At 53.5% G+C, this 15,925-nt stretch overlaps 1 protein-coding gene across 2 annotated transcripts in view; it reads right to left on the minus strand.

The window, feature by feature from the left end:
* Positions 1-15,925, minus strand: part of VRK1 (VRK serine/threonine kinase 1) — a 72,281-nt gene that overhangs the window by 13,932 nt on the left and 42,424 nt on the right. For both annotated transcript variants that reach the window (XM_055131693.1, XM_055131692.1), the window contains exons 4-11: positions 15,156-15,225; positions 13,463-13,550; positions 10,759-10,867; positions 10,553-10,645; positions 8,284-8,416; positions 7,744-7,864; positions 7,400-7,458; positions 3,652-3,830 (exon numbers count right to left, since the gene is read on the minus strand). In XM_055131693.1, the coding sequence (XP_054987668.1) occupies positions 3,652-3,830; positions 7,400-7,458; positions 7,744-7,864; positions 8,284-8,416; positions 10,553-10,645; positions 10,759-10,867; positions 13,463-13,550; positions 15,156-15,225 (852 nt within the window). The remainder of the gene's footprint in view (positions 1-3,651; positions 3,831-7,399; positions 7,459-7,743; positions 7,865-8,283; positions 8,417-10,552; positions 10,646-10,758; positions 10,868-13,462; positions 13,551-15,155; positions 15,226-15,925) is intronic.

Consider the following 15,925-nt stretch of genomic DNA (forward strand, 5'->3'; position numbering starts at 1 on the left):
TCTCACTGTTGGTTAATGTTTTATCAGTCAATGGGTTTCACCAAACTCTTGCCTCTGTAGCTAGGAGAATAAAAGCAAGTTCCGGGAAAGAACAAATAACCGGCTCACAGAACCAGCCCACCCGCAGCCGTAAGCCTCCCCCTACGCGCAATCTACCTGATGGCCAAAAAAAATACCAAACTCTAACACAAACGAGGAGAAAGAAAAGACGGAAGAGTCCAGGCCCACAGCAGGGACCTGGGAGCCCGACACCCTTCCTAGCACCCAGGGAGCGAGAGGAAACCGCAGCATGTTCAGGACAAGAGAAAGGGGAGGAATAACCACAGCAAAAGATTGGTGAGGACTCTAAATGAAATAAAAATAACCAACTAGTAAGGTGCACTGGAGACTTAAAATGATTCTAAAATTTTTAAAGAAATGAGAAGCAAAACAAAAACATTATAGCAAGAACACTTCAGTTAAGAAAGCAGTAAGAACAGTCGCAGGGATCTTCTAGAAACGCCCAAAGCAAGGCAGACGCTGACAACCGAGCGAAAGGAAGAAAGCGTCTGGGATGACGGAGACTGTTGTGCGGAAGAGCAGAAGCTTGAGTTTACAGGCGGGACGCGTGTGTCCCCTTGCGGAGACCCCGCGAGCATGGCAGACCCCTGAGGGACACAGGGCACCCGTGGAGCCAAGACGAGCGGCGCAGGGACGGCCAACACGACGGCACGCAGTGCGGTGCCCACGGAGACTCCGAAGTGTGTTTGTGGGAAGCAACAGCTCATTCTAATGTCTGTTTTTTACATCCAGAAAGCCAAACCATCGCAACATAACCTGAAATTCAACCCTGGAGGTGGGGAGGCGGGAAGGAGCACTGTTCCGGGAGCAAGAACAGGGGAAGGGGCACTCCCCTCGCGCCACAGCCTGGCCCCGCCGTGACTCCCCGAGGGACGCCAGGGAGCCGGCAAACTCTGCTTCTTGCTGACCCGGGCACGCGACTTAATCAAAACCCGCCAAGAAAGCAACTAGCGCGGTGTTAATGTGCCTCTACCTGCTGGCTTCTCTCCAGTAAATTAAGCTGTTCGGAGCCCAGGTGGGACGGGAGAATTCTTTCAGGATGGGACTACGTGTTATTGATCGCCGGAGCCCCGGGGGCCTCATCGGGACCAGGTACATAAATTAGACCTTAAATATAATTGCTGGATGCTGATTTAAGAGTACACGCTGAATCCAATAACTGGTGGGCCCACACGGCGGATTCTAATGAAAGTGTTTAGTTTTAATCAACAAAGGCAATCTCGGGCCGTGTACTTTTTAAGGGCAGACTGACACAGTCTCTTTCTTCCTCGTGTTCTAACATCCCCACGTTCTGGGCTTTAAATAAAACTCAGGCTACTGATGCTGAAAATATTTCCAAGGAGATAAACTCATATTTCTCGTTTCCGTATAAAATGCGCCATGATCTAACACGGCTGTAAAAAGACACAGGGAACCTGGTTTCACTCCTGTCACCGATTCTCAAAGGTCTGATCACCAATTCTCATAGGTCTCATGGAAAAAAGATATTTCCTACGAATATAAAGATAGACACTGAATTGATAATTATCCCCTTTTAAGAGATTTGAGTCTGAAATATACAAAGTCTACATACCTTTTTAAAAGTTTTACAAAATGTAACCCAAAAAAAAAAAAAAAGTAAATGTTGGACTAGAAGGTTCGACAGCGTCTATGATTAAACATCATACAGAGCTCTGAGCCCCTGGTCACCAGGGTGGCACGCGGACGCATACAGATACAAGTCACACACAGACACACAGACACCCTCTGCTTATAAATTTCCTCCTATTAAGAGAGAGGAAGTGCTAATTTCTCCAAGCAGAGCCTGTCCCTGCACAGACTCTCCACTGCAGCACGTGGGGCTCCGCCGCTCACTTAGACGTGGTTATTAAAGTCTATTTGGAGAACAGGGAGGGGGCACAAATTCTGATTAGCTCTAACTCACCATACAAAAAGATAAAATGGCAACGTAATTTTGATTAGCTCTAACTGACCATACAAAAAGATAAAACAGCAACAAAATGATGACTCATCTACGCTACCTACCGCTACACGGCTGGCGAGCAGTTCCCAGCCCTTGGCTCCCATTCATTTCTCTAACGGGGCGGGGCAGGGGGCAACAGAGAAAGGCTCGAACACGACTTGGGGTTCATCCCCACGCCCACCCCCAGGAAGCTTTATACACGGGAGGAATAATCCCACAGGACACTTCAGCTGCCTGAACTAACCAAGGACACAAGGGAACGAATGGTCAGATGTCAGCTCTGCAGCCAAGCACACTGCTCAGCTGAGGGGAGCCCACCCGACAGCAGGCCCCGACAGACCCCGACAGCAGACCCCGGCAGACCCTCAGACAGCAGACCCCGACAGACCCTCTCAGCACCCCGACAGGCCCGCAGACACCAGAACCACTGGGCACCCGACAGGCCCGCAGACAGCAGGCCCTCTCGGCACAGCGGGGCTGGCAGGGCAGCCTGGGGCGGCCGAGCGTGCCGGAGAGACCAGAGCCCGCCGTGAACCCGACAGAGGGAAACTGCTGAGCAGGAACACGCGTGTCAACAGGAGAGCCCTGGGCTGACCCCCACCACACACCCTCACTCCCGCTGTGTGCCCTTCCATTCAGAGCCGCCTGGGAAGGTGACGCCGGTGCCCTAGGCACAGGGACAGCGACGGAGACAAGCCTGAGGGAAAGGCCCACACAGAGGCAAGTGGGCGAAGGAAGGTTCTGCGGTGAAACACGCAGCCCTCACTAAGATCATCAAATTCACGACGCAATTCCAGAATGTCTATCTTCTTCCTAAGTTAGAGCTATTGAAATCCTTTCACACACAGCTTGTTTCTAAAGAAATTTAAAAATTTTAACCCTTTTTCTTATAGCCTGGAACAGGTGACTTCCAAACGAACAAATTGGAATTGAAGGAGGTAATAGTAAAAACGGTCACTAATGTAAATTTTTTTTCTTCTACAGATAATTTTTCAATATTAAACAGACAGGACACAATTACTATCATTTGACGACCAAAAATAACCAACAATAAAATAAACATAAACTTCTAAAGTCTAAATATACCCACATATTTCAAACTATGAAGTTCATTACTTAACATTCCTTTCCAAAAATAAATCTTAATAAAAAATTAATCTTATATGCAGATACATTTCTTTAAGAGTAAACTGACGTTCAATAGGCAAACATGCCACACCCACAAGGAAGGACATTTCCAATGGCAGCCTTCAAGCAACTCTCTCAAGGGCCTAGTTCTCAACTGGGAAACACACTCTGCCCCCGCCCCCCCCCCCAAAGCTGTGACGGGGCCCCAGTGAGGGGTGACGGAGGGCGGGATCGCCCGGACCTAGCATGACCCCTCGGTCAGACTCCAGTCCCACGAGCCTCTAGAAATTCCCGAACTTGCTACCAGACACAAGAAATCTATACCCAGTTTTCTACAATGGCATCTACTAGCATCTGCCTTTACAAAACGGTGATGAAAACATTTCATTACCTGGCAATCTGCTATTATTTCTTTATCAACTACTGATTTAATTTCTAACAGTATTTACTGCAATTAAGAGCACAGGAAGCCCCAAAGAAAATTCAGTAATAAAATTCACCTTTGTTATGGTTTTGGCTTTCAAACCTCCATTCTCCACAACACTGAGGTCCAGCTTGCCGTCATCCTTACTTCCTATAGCTTTAAGTCCTTGCAAAAGAATATCTCGTAGATTTTGATAAAGAGGTTTTTCAGCATAGTCCAGGAATTTCACTGTTTCCAAGTATTTAGCAATTTCACCTAAAGGAGTAACACAATTTTGCAATCCTTTTAAATCACACTTACGATATATTTACTACTTACTTCTAGAAAAGAATTCATGGTTCTAATAAAATTAGAAAGCAAACACAATCTTGTTTGTTTTTTCAATCACTTCAATAGGAAGTGCTGAACTCAGGAGGTGTTGGGTAAGTCAAATTAAAAATGTATTTGAGATACAGTGGAAAAACACTTCTGTAATTACGAGACGCAGTAAGATAGAAGACAACCTTAAATTTTAAATATGTACAGAAATAACTGTAGTTTTAAGACTATAAAAAATACAAAAGGAACTAGAAGAAAGATCAAGAAGCAAACTGTCCTGAAGTACATGAATGCAAGGGCCAGTATTTTTTACCAAGAAAGTCATTAGTTGTACAAAAGATAGTAGCACACTCGGTGTAAATGAGCAGTAAAACATACCGAAAACAAGCAGAAGAAAGGAGAAAGGAGAGAGACTTGGTCTGCCCACAGAAGAGAAAAGTCAGTTTCTGAATGTTAAATGTTTACCGAAGCAAAGTCACGTGCGTGGAAAGAAACAAGTCAAGAACAACACCTGTCACGGGAAGGTGCGACCTCGGCCAGGAGGCGCCCTGGGGGGGCGCGGTGTCGGGACGAGGCAGGCACAGGAAGTTCAATCAATGGTATTGCAATTCCTGGTACCTCGACAAAAATGCTTTATAGACATTAAAAAAAGAAAAATACATTTTTCAAGACCCACCGAGATATACGCCCCATCTCGCCTTATCTTCGCCGTGTGCCCACCCACCCACTGGCTCACACCCGGGGCCCGTGGGGATAGGATTTGCTCAAACCCCAAGCCCCAGCCCTGCCCCTTCGCGCCCTCCAGGTGCCGGTCACTCAGAGTCCACTCCCGGAGCTCCTCGGCCACCTCACCTCCCCCACACTCAGGCCAGTGAACTCGAAGACCTGAGAGAGAGAGAGAGAGAGAGAGAGAGAGAGAGAGAGAGACAGAGACAGAGAGAGAGGAGAGAGAGACAGAGAGACAGAGAGAGAGAGAGAGAGAGAGAGAGAGAGAGAGAGAGAGAGAGGAGACAGAGAGACAGAGACAGAGAGACAGAGAGAGAGAGAGAGAGAGAGAGAGGAGAGAGAGAGAGAGAGAGACAGAGAGAGAGAGAGAGAGCTCCCGCCCTCCCCGAGAAGCAAGGAAAAAGACAAAAATCCTTACAAGTTCCTCCATAGGATAAAAGAGTCCTATAGGAAACGGAAAGCAAACATCACTAAGCACGTAAAGTACTGAAAACTTCCACCTGGTGAGAGGAAACGGCCAGGCTGCCCACTGGCGTCACTTCCCATCAGTGGCAGCCATCCCCCACCCCCACCTCGCCTACAAGTGAGGCCAAACAGGCAGAGTGGCAGCAAAGATGCAGACACTAATTCACTCGCAAGGGAGCTTCTGTGGAAAGGCGCAGGGGAGGGCCTGAGCCATGGTACAGCAGGTTGGCGTCCGCCTCGCACACAACCCACCTGGGTTCAATCCTCAGCACCCCTAGGGTGCCCACAGGCCCACCAGGTGACTCCCCGGCACCAGTGGGCGTGGTCCAAAAACGTCCAAAAAATTTAAAGGGAACCCAAGGGATGTACAAAATCCTACTGGGACTGGGACGGAAAGACTCAGTCACACAGGCTCGCCCAGATGCTGACCAGCGCTGGGCGCTGCAAACCCACTCACCCTCCCCCTGGCACACCGGGAAGATGGGTGTGTGGAACCGACAGGTAATTCTAATTTCCCACGGACATGAACAAGCTAAGAAGAGCCAAAGAGCAAAGCACGACGGCACCGAGCACGGGCAGACACAACCTTCACTGAAACTGAAAACCCAAGGCCACGACTCCACCCGGCTCTCTCAGAGTCTCCAGAGACTCGGAAATAAACCTCCAAATAGATCAAGGAATCGAGGAGATTCTTCTGGACCCACACCAGGCTGAGTCATCGGGCAGCCCAGACGGGTGGGAGAGCCCAGGCCCCGCCCAGACAGAGGCCGACAGCCCAAACTGCTCACGGATGGGCTCCAGTCTTCGGGACTAGCCTCGTTCAGAAATTAATCTGCTGAAACCTCAGGTCTGTAGGTTTTGTGACTGAAATCCCGGGCTTTCAGGCTTTCAGGATGGGCTACCGCCCCCCCATCTCCCTGTACTTCCAGTAGCCCTGGCAATCACACACACCCCCAAAATGGAACCCGGTTAAAAAATCAACTCCATTTGTATCATGTTAAAAACCCTGTACTTCCTGGAGCGACATCTCAAACCCGACAACGCTGATAAACCAGGAGGGCCACCAGGCGGGATGGGATGCAGTGTAGAAGGCATCCAGTCTCCAGTAACAAAATACCAACCCAGAGGCTTAATCTGCAACAACACTTCATTAATCTTATACAAGGGCTTAATCGCTCCATGGTGAGATACACTTTGTAAACCACAGTGTTTATATAAGGTGTAAACGGAAAATAAATTTTAAAAATACATGTATATTTTTTTTAAGGAAAAAGAGAAAAAAAAACCAAAACCCAAAGCCATTAAAATGACCTAAAACCTACCTTAAGCTGGGGTTTGGAACCTCACAAGGTCACACAACTAAATGAGGAGATGGTGACAAATGCAAAAGTGCTTTACAATAAACCTAAGCTATGTAACCGGTGAGTGTTTGATTTGTACATACCTACATACACGGGGTCACACGGAAATTTTCAGGTGAGTGAGGAAAGTTTTAAAAACCTGGGCCGGGGGGGCTGGAGTGATAGTATAGCGGATATGGTGTTTGCCTTGCACGAGGCTGACCCGGGTTCGATTCCCAACATACCATATGGTCCTCCGAGCACTGCCAGGAGTAACTACTGAGTGCAGAGCCAGGAGTATAACCCCTGAGCATCGCCGGGGTGACCCAAAAAGAGAAAAAAAAAAAAGCCTGGGCCTGAAAAACAAGCCTTCCTCCAGGCAACTGGACACTTGGTTTCTCCCAGATGGGGTCGTGGCATGTGGTTACGGACACGCCTTTGAGGTGGACACTCCTCAGCTGGCCCCGACCCCCCTGGTGCAGCCAACAGCCGGCATCCAGGCTAAGGCAGTGCCCGGGACACACAACTGACAATTCCACTTCCGCTTCAGACGCACAGACCCGCATCCCTGCTTCCTGGCCCTGGCGAGATGCCATCAGGAGGACGGGACTCTCCTCAGGGACAGTCAGAGCAGTGGCCGAGTCCTTCCTGGGGGCACCCGAGGAAGCTCCGCTCACAGACTCATCTCCAGAGAGAAGGGTCACTACAACGAGCACGCTTCAAACTCCCTGGCTGGGGCTGAGCTCGGTACGGGGGGGGGGGGGGGGGGGCGCTTGCCTCGCACACAACTGGGCTGCTCCACTTCCGGCTCCCAGAGCCTGAGCAACACCGGGCGTACCCTGGAAGCCCTTCACCGCCCCCCCCCCAAAACCCAACAGTCTCACAGGACGGGATTTGCCACAGATGTCCTATAATTCTCTCAGAAAGCAAAATCCTTACTGAGTATTTATGAACATTTAAGACGCATTTTCCTACCTGGCTTGTTTTTCTCAGGAAAACATTTGTCCATCAAACTTGCAATATTTTCTCTATATCTGTTAACAATTAAAGAACGAGTTACTGCTTGAAGCCTGATGCCACAGAAATTTGTCAATATCTGCTAAGAGTCACAGCACACTGAGCAACGCTGTCGTGCATCCTGGATACGCAGCCAGCCGGCCCGCCGGGCCCAGCGAGGGGAGGCCCGTTACTGCCTAGGGAGCACCTCGTCCCCACACCCGTGCTGGTCGACACCACGATTCCTATCACGAAATCCTGACTCAAACACCTTGGTCTTACCACAATTTGGTCCCGATAATTTAGCACAAGTTTTCCATTACCTGATTTTGGAATCTCTAACATAGTTGGGGTCTTTCAAATTATCCTCCCAAGGAAGGTGTCCACTGAGCCACTGGATCATGCAGTAGCCGAGTATCTCCAAATCGCCACGTCTTGACGGGGCTAGGAATACAAAAGAGGCAGGTTAAGCTCACTCAAACAAGAGTCGTGGTATAATTTCAAGTATATACAAAGCGACACAGTAAAAACGGTCAAATTCATAGTCTTTTATATCATAAAATTTTGACTGCATTCAAGAAAAGTACTGAATGAATATTGGGCAGCATAAGAGAAATAATTTACCCCCAACTAACAATTTGCTTTAAAACCCAAATTGGCATACTCAAGAGTTTCAAACCGAGATAATTAGCCTAAGAAATAAAATATAAAACAATGACACGTCTAATTCTGCCCTTGGAAATCCTAGAGACGTTAAAAAAGCGAGAGCTGGTATGAGGCCTTCAGAACTGGGTTTTAGCTCCTGTAAGGTGCTGGGCACGGGAGAAATGGAAGAGCAGGAAGGTGACCGGAGAGGGACGTACCCACGCCGTTGTGCGCGTCGATGCTGGTGAACTCCAGGGTGCCGTCGTGGCATCGCTTCGGGTCCTCCCTGTACTCCTTGTGAACCCCCTCCGGGCAGTAGCGGTAGGCCAGGCCGTAGTCGACCAAGTACACCTGCAAGGCAGAGTCGGGCTGGCGGCGCGGAAACTCACTCACAGCCCGAAGCAAGGCTGTCAGCCGACGCTCGGCCCTCGACAGGCCGCAGCACAGCACCCCCAGACGGCAGACCCACACGCACAAGAGCAAACACTTCATTCCCAAACACTTTTTTAAAAAAAGAAAAGACAAAACGCTCGATGAGCCCGTGGCTACAGTCTAGCTCGGCATGTGTAATGTTCTGCGGGTGGGAGACACGCCCCCGCGGTGGGCTCCCATGTGAGAGCTGCATAAGCAAGATGGGAAGGCGCGAGGATGAGGAAACAGGGAGGGACACCAGCCTCGCCCCTGCGCACGCGCCCCCGCACCCCCGTCCCCCTCCTCTGCTGCGGACACGGTCTCCTCCACGCGAGCAGGAACGACGGGCACCCTGTGAGTGTGAAGCGAAACTGAGCACGGGATGAATCTTCAGGATCGTCTGCAACACTCCTGCCGCGGGCTGGCGCAGAGAGCCAAGGGTCCCTGCTCCCGCCCCCGCCTCACCTCTAGTGACACGCCAACGCCATGGAACACTTATCAACGGTGACGGTTACCTAAAGAACGTTCGGTGACGCTCTTACGCTCGCACAGCTGCGTGCTGAACGAGCCAGAGCCAGAAGTGGGCTTGCTTCTGTCCGCGTGTGACACCTTGACTCTAGGGGACTGTCCCGCACCTCTGCGTGTGGCCACAAGAGGGAACAGAGGGGGAAACGTTTCTCACAAACAAAAGCAACTAAGAACAAAACTCGGTGGCTCTCCATTTGTCATCTCGTCAAATCTGGGCGACTTCAGTCTACGGGAACCTGACCCGGAGGGTCTGAGTGACCCGTCCGTAACCTGACCGTACTGCACACGGAAACAGCCGCGGGTTCTGTGACCGCCTTTCTGACCCCGTCAGACGGCAACAGTGGAATCTTGCGCCCGCACGGGAGGGGGGAGAGACTCACACTGAGGGGACGGGAGAGGGGAGAGACTCACACTGAGGGGACGGGAGGGGGGAGAGACTCACACTGAGGGGACGGGAGGGGGGAGAGACTCACACTGAGGGGACGGGAGGGGGGAGAGACTCACACTGAGGGGACGGGAGGGGGGAGAGACTCACACTGAGGGGAGGCCAAGCAGACGGGCCCCAGGAAAAGGAGACCCGGCATAGGAGCAGGAGGAAGTCACATCCTGAGAAATGAAGCCCAGAATTCCGACACAAACACACTTACAACACCGGGGTCCTCCTACACACACACACACACACACACACACACACACACACGACCCAGTGCCAGTGGGCACAGCTGCGGCCCCGCTGTGACCTCCCGGAGCCGCGAGCAGAGGCAGGGGACAGCGCACCCCCCCCACAGTGACCAGAGGAAGGAGGAGCACTCGGCCTTCCCCTGTGCTTAGAAAGTGAAAATTACTGGGGCTGGAGAGATAGCACAGCGGGTAGGGCGTTTGCCTTGCACGCGGCCGACCCGGGTTCAAATCCCAGCATCCCATATGGTCCCCTGAGCACGGCCAGGGGTAATTCCTGAGTGCAGAGCCAGGAGTAACCCCTGTGCATCGCCAGGTGTGACCCAAAAAGCAAAAAAAAAAAAAAAAAAAAGAAAGTGAAAATTACAAAGCAAATGTAATGCACATTTGAATTCCACACACTAAGGGCATACAAATTTAGACAGCTAAGATATTTCTGTAAACCAATTGATTTGAATAATCAACATGTTAAAGACCAAATTTTCCAAGTAATAGAACACTTATATTTGACGGATTTCTTGAACAAAGGAAATAAAAAAAATGACAAAGCAGACAGGCAAACATAATTCATTGGTGCACTATATAATTTTAAGCTTCCACCCCCAAATAAGCTATTTGAAATTCATTTTGTATCACGAGCACTTCTTCTGAATATTATTTAGGGCAAAATAGCCAGCTTGATCAAGTGCCAACGAATCGCATCAAAATGTAGAATGTTAACTAGATAAAAGTGTCAAGGAGAAATATTATTACTACCATTATCTATCTCAAAAAGTAAAACTTCTCCATGGGTTCAGGAGTTCAAAGGACCCCTATTTGTTTTCCAACAAGAGGTTTCAGACAGGAGAAAGCGGAAGCCGTGAAAAGTACCTGGTCAGGGTTCTTGACGCTCAGAAGGAGGTTCGAGGCCTTGATGTCGCCGTGCACGTACTCATGCTCGTGGATGTATTCCAGAATATCCAGCTACGAAAGCGGCACAGAGTTAGTGAGTGCAGTACCCGACACCGACCAGCAGAGGGCCCGACTGAACGCGAGCAGCCCTTCCCGGATTACAGACAGGAGTGGAGCTCACATACAATTCTTAAGCTCAGCTGCAAGACCGTTTTCCGAGAAAACCTTTTGGCATTTGCTTCATATATTTTCTGAAGGTCACTCCCAAAGCGGTCCATTATCATAAACCTGTAACTGAAGACAAACAGGAGAGTCAAGGTACAAAACAGAACTGGGGGAGACCTCCCGCGCGGAGGCGGGCGGGCAGTGCCCACACTGACGTCCAGCCCTGGACGGTCCGCCCAGACTGCCCACGCACAGACGGGACGGCGGGGGCGGGAAGGCCGAGGCCTCTCCTCACCCGGTTTCTGGGGGCGCGACCTGCCTATCTCCCTACTTCAGGGCACATTTGAGCAGAACCGGCCGTCCCATTCAAGCCACGGTAGAGCGGCTGCGCGTATGAAACCACAGGGGTTCCCACTGCTGCGGACTTTTGAAAATTTGAACAAAGACAGCCAAGAGCTCTCCTGGCAATCAATGAGTCATACAGTTGCTTAAACGACTTGTACACTAAGTGCTCACGCGCCAACATCTGGAGAACAAATAACCCGGAAAATCGTGACGATTCTGGCTTCGTCACAAAGGACTTCGTCACCTTGGCCAGGCCAGGTCACTCCCTTGGGCCCCGGTGTCCACAGGAGCCGCCCCGGGGCCCTGCCTCCCCGGCTCACTGGCGGCCCCGCAGGAAGACCCCTTTCCGTTTACTCGAGTCTCCCGTGCTTGGGCCAGAGCCCTCGATGAGCGACCAGAAACCAGCAATCACAGCGTGCAGGGACCTGCCCGCCAGCGCCACCTCGTCCCTACAGCCCCGCACGCTGCCGAGGAAGTGCAGGGTGGAGCTCTGAGGGCACCAGAGGCCAAGCAAGGCCTGGCAGGAGACACGCCCCGCTCACCTACGATGACCAGCTACGGGAAGGACAAAGCGTGGCGGGCTGGCGCTATACTCTAGCGGGGAGGGCGTTGGCCTTGCACGCAGCCGGCCCAGGGCTCAATCCCACACAGCCCACAGGGTCCCCGAGCACTGCCAGGAGCAACTCCTGAATGTGACAAGGTATTACTCGCCACAGCGTGACAAGCGTGACGAGCCACCGAGGGCAGGCGCCTCCGCAGTCTCCCCGCCGCCCGAGGCCTGTGCCAGCGGCTGGGCCAGGAGCACCTGCACCCTGGGCCGTGTCGGCTGTGTCCCGGGGCAGCACTGCGCTTAGAGAGTGACCCGGCGTCTCCCGTCTCCTCGCCCCGAGACGGGACTGGTGGCGTGTAGCTCAGTCACTGCGGAGTGAAGGGAAACACGCCAGGGCAAGGCGCCCACGCCTGCCGGGAGACCCTCTCGGACAGACACTCAGGCCTCCCTGGCACGGTGGGCGCTTCCTGCCGAGACCGTCTCCCCCGCCTCATGCTGGGCACAGCCGGCTGGCAGGGCGCGCTGTGCGGAGACAGGGGTGAGGCGGGTCACGCGGTGCACGTGTGACGGGCCCAGGAGGGACGTGGACTCACACGAGCCCCGGGGCTGCAGCCTGACGGCCCGGCCCGTGTCTGCCCTGGCGCGAGGCCTCAGAAGCGGCTCCTTCGGGCAGGCCCACCGGTGCCTCACAGCCTGAAGCTCTTTGAAACACAACCGCTGTCGTCCTTAGGGACGAGGGCCCCCATCCCCTGGCTGATCTCTGTTCGCCTTCCCGCCAGGACGCTTCGCTTGCCCCTGCTCTGAATTAACGCGTATGTGGTGTTTCCGACGGCGGACGGATCGTGCAAATGTGTGATTATTACCATCATTAAGTCGTTTATCCTGACTTCTATTTTGCCATTATTCGCATCAGTTTACCCGAGGCCCCAGGAAAGTACACATGGCGGGCTCTACTCGAGAGGGGTTACTCAGAAATAACTTTCATTTTTCTGCTCAGTGGTAGAGGGGCGCGTAATTCAGGAGCGGAGCCCATTAAGGGATTGTTCCGAGGGCGGCGAGTGATCAGTGAGTAAGAACAAAGCGCGGCCGGGGTGTATTAATAGAGCCGGGGGATTAAGCGAGCCTCCCCCGCCTGGGTGCCGGGAAGGTGGTGCTTTCTCCCCGCATATTGTTTCCTAATGATCATACGCGCCGCCCCCCGGCCGGGCCGCCCGAGCCCCTTCCCCGTCTTGCCCCGCTCCGTTTCAAGCGTGCCCCAGAGAACCGGGGAGTCCGGGTCTCTCTTCCCGCCCTCAGCTGCGTCTCGTGTGCCAGGGCCGTGAGGGGGGATCGCACTGTCCCACCGACTGACTGCGTGGCCCTGGCGACTCGCTTCATCCCCGCCCCCCCCCCCCCCGCCCCGGCCGGGTCGTGACCCCTGATTCTCTTCCAGTTAGATCGGACACAAGCCTGACTTTCAAAAATCTGTCGTGCTGCATTTTGTTTTTCCTTTTTGGGCCACACCCACTGGTGTCAGGGCTTCCTCCTGACTGCATGCAGGGGTGCCTCCTGGTGGGCGTGAGGGGCCGTACGTGGTGCAGCCGGGGACTGGCCGGGGCCCGCTGTTCGCCAGGCACGCCTGCTGCGGCAGCGCCAAGCCCGGCGTACTCCCTTGGCATGTCGGACCTTCTTTCCTGTTGAACCTGCCCGGCTTTGTTGATTGGTGGGCTTTCTGGGCACGGAGCTGCAGCCGAGAGGCACCTCGCGGAGAGACACCCCCCCCCCCCCGTCCCCCCAGCACAGCCCAGGGCGAGGTCACCACTGCAGGCCCGCGCCGGGGACGCCCTTACCTCCTGCCGTTCTTCTCGTGCAGGCCGGAGCCCCAGTACTTGGGCACGCCCAGGTACCTCAGCTTGCGGGCGCGGATCCACTTCTGAACTGCAAACCAAAGCAGAGGCGTGACTTCAGACCTGCCGCACAGAAACCAGGTCTTGTTTCGTTTTTTAAACGGAATCACCAGGAGATGCCGTTGCAAAGCTGCTTGTGGTCGGGTTCCGGCCACGCTGTATTCAACCCCGTCCCTCCACCAGTGCTCATTTCCCTACAGCAGTTTTAAATCAGCAACTGCAGGTTACACTGATGCTATTTCACTTTATACACTGGAAAGGAAGTGTACAGCACAGGAGAGCCAATAAATGAAAACTCCACACAGCAACTGACTAAGAAATTTTATTCTGCCATAAACATTGTCCTTAAAATTAAAAATGTGCAGTTTATTAAAAATCAAACTGAGTTCTACGTTGGCAATTAATATCTAATCATATAAACACATCAGGCTGGAGAGACAGCACAGCAGGTAGAGCATCTGCCTGCACGTGGCCGACCCGGGTTCGATTCTTCCGCCCCTCTCAGTGAGCCCGGCAAGCTACCGAGAATATCTCGCCCGCACGGCAGAGCCTGGCAAACTCCCCGTGGCGTATTCGATATGCCAAAAACAGTAACAAGTCTCACAATGGAGACGTTACTGGTGCCCACTCGAGCAAACTGATGAGCAACGGGACAACAGTGCGACAGTGATAAAAACATTCACTTGCTTCCAAGGGGTACTTATTTTTTTATGCAAACATAAAAGGTTTTTACCTAAATCTAAATGTCCTCAAAGGACACCAAGCTTGGGGAGAACGGGAGCTTTGAGAGAGGCCGAGCTTCAGCACCCAGGAGAGGCCCCCGAGGGAGGGGGAGCATCCAGGGCGGCAGGGCGGGGGGGGGGGGCAGGATCTCCCTCCCCCCTCAGCCCACGCCTCCGGTTACGTTCTCCAGGGTCTAGAAAAGTTTACCCCCAAAGATGCGGAAACCGCTGACACACTCAGGACTTAGAGCGGACTGTCCGGGTGGGGGCGGGGTGCCGGAGGGCCCCTCCGTGCCCAGAGGCTGTGGCACTGTGACCCCAGATCTCGGTCCCAGTGTTAACACTATTACCGGCATCTAGCGTGGGACTCGCGGACACTCCCAGCCCCCGAGGCGTGGGACAGACACATGCGTCACGAGGCAGCTCACTGGCCCGGCGCCCGGGAGCTCACCACCTCGTGGGACACCTGCTTTCGTGGAGCCCACCTGGGTTCAACTCCCAGCACGGCATGCAGCTCCCCAGCCCGAGGCGCGATCCCCGAGCAGAGCGAGGAGTAAGCCCTGAGCACTGCTGGGTGGAGCACCCACACTTCAAACACCAAGAGCTCGCGATGCAGTTCTTCCCGGCGTGTGGAAACAGAAGCTCTCGATGAAGCCAAAATTCACCAACTCAGGGGCTGGGGGCCGCTCGGGGCCCAGGAACGCACGCCTGGCACAGCCAGGACCCAAACTCAACCCCTGGCGCTGCCCAGCACAGCCCTGGGGGCGGCCCCGTGGGAGCCGCGGGGAGCCCTGCGGGTGCTCCCGAGCCCTCAGGAAAGCGGGGCGCAGGCAGGAACTGTGACACACGGCGCCGGGCGCAGCTCACACACACAGACACGCAGCTGACGGGAAGGTGTGAAACACAATCCTTACTTTGCTCCGCCTTGGCAGCTCGCTGGTAGAATTTTAACTCGGTGAAGAGAGGTCCGTTGTCACTGGGTTCCTGCAACACAGAAGGCCATCAGGACAGAGGAGGGGACAGGACTGACCTCCCAGTGCACCTTCACGAGGACAAACAAGCCAGCGCTCCTTTTCAAACAATATTCCTAGTAATTCAGTTTATACGTATGAGCAAGGGATAGCCTGGTTCCTTGGGAGGCTTTGGATAGTCTCCAAGTGGCCCACGAGTCTCGTCTCCCCCCGGGCCCACGTCTGTGGGAACTCTGTCCACTGCACAGGAGAACCACGTGAAGCTTCGAGGAAACAGCAGGGGCTCAGGGTGGGCAAAGGTGCATCTGCAGGTCTCTGAACCTCTCTGAGATGCTTGCTCCAAGCGCAGGCCAGCGACCGTGCGCCCCCCTTGCGGAGACCGAATCACACCCCACTGCCTGACTTAAACCATCAGCGGCAAAGTGACAGTCCCTCTCCACGGCTCTTTGTGGAATCCCGCCAGCCAGAAGAGGGGGAATGTTCTGGAATGCCGGAGCACAGCAGCCCCTCCACCTAAGGGCCCCTCTCTGACCCTCACTCCTGTGCTTCCCAAACCCGAGTCCTGCAGCTGCCGTTCTGCTCCGACCAGGGGGGAGGCGGTGGGGGAGCAGCCCCGCCCCCCCGAAACAGGGAGGAGAGGGGGCTGGAGAGGGACTTGGGCACAGCGGCTGCCCGAAGGGTCACTTTTCCAAGAGCTCGTTCGCGTGACTCAA

Source organism: Sorex araneus, chromosome 3 (genome assembly GCF_027595985.1).
Source record: "Sorex araneus isolate mSorAra2 chromosome 3, mSorAra2.pri, whole genome shotgun sequence".
Taxonomy (NCBI): domain Eukaryota; kingdom Metazoa; phylum Chordata; class Mammalia; order Eulipotyphla; family Soricidae; genus Sorex; species Sorex araneus.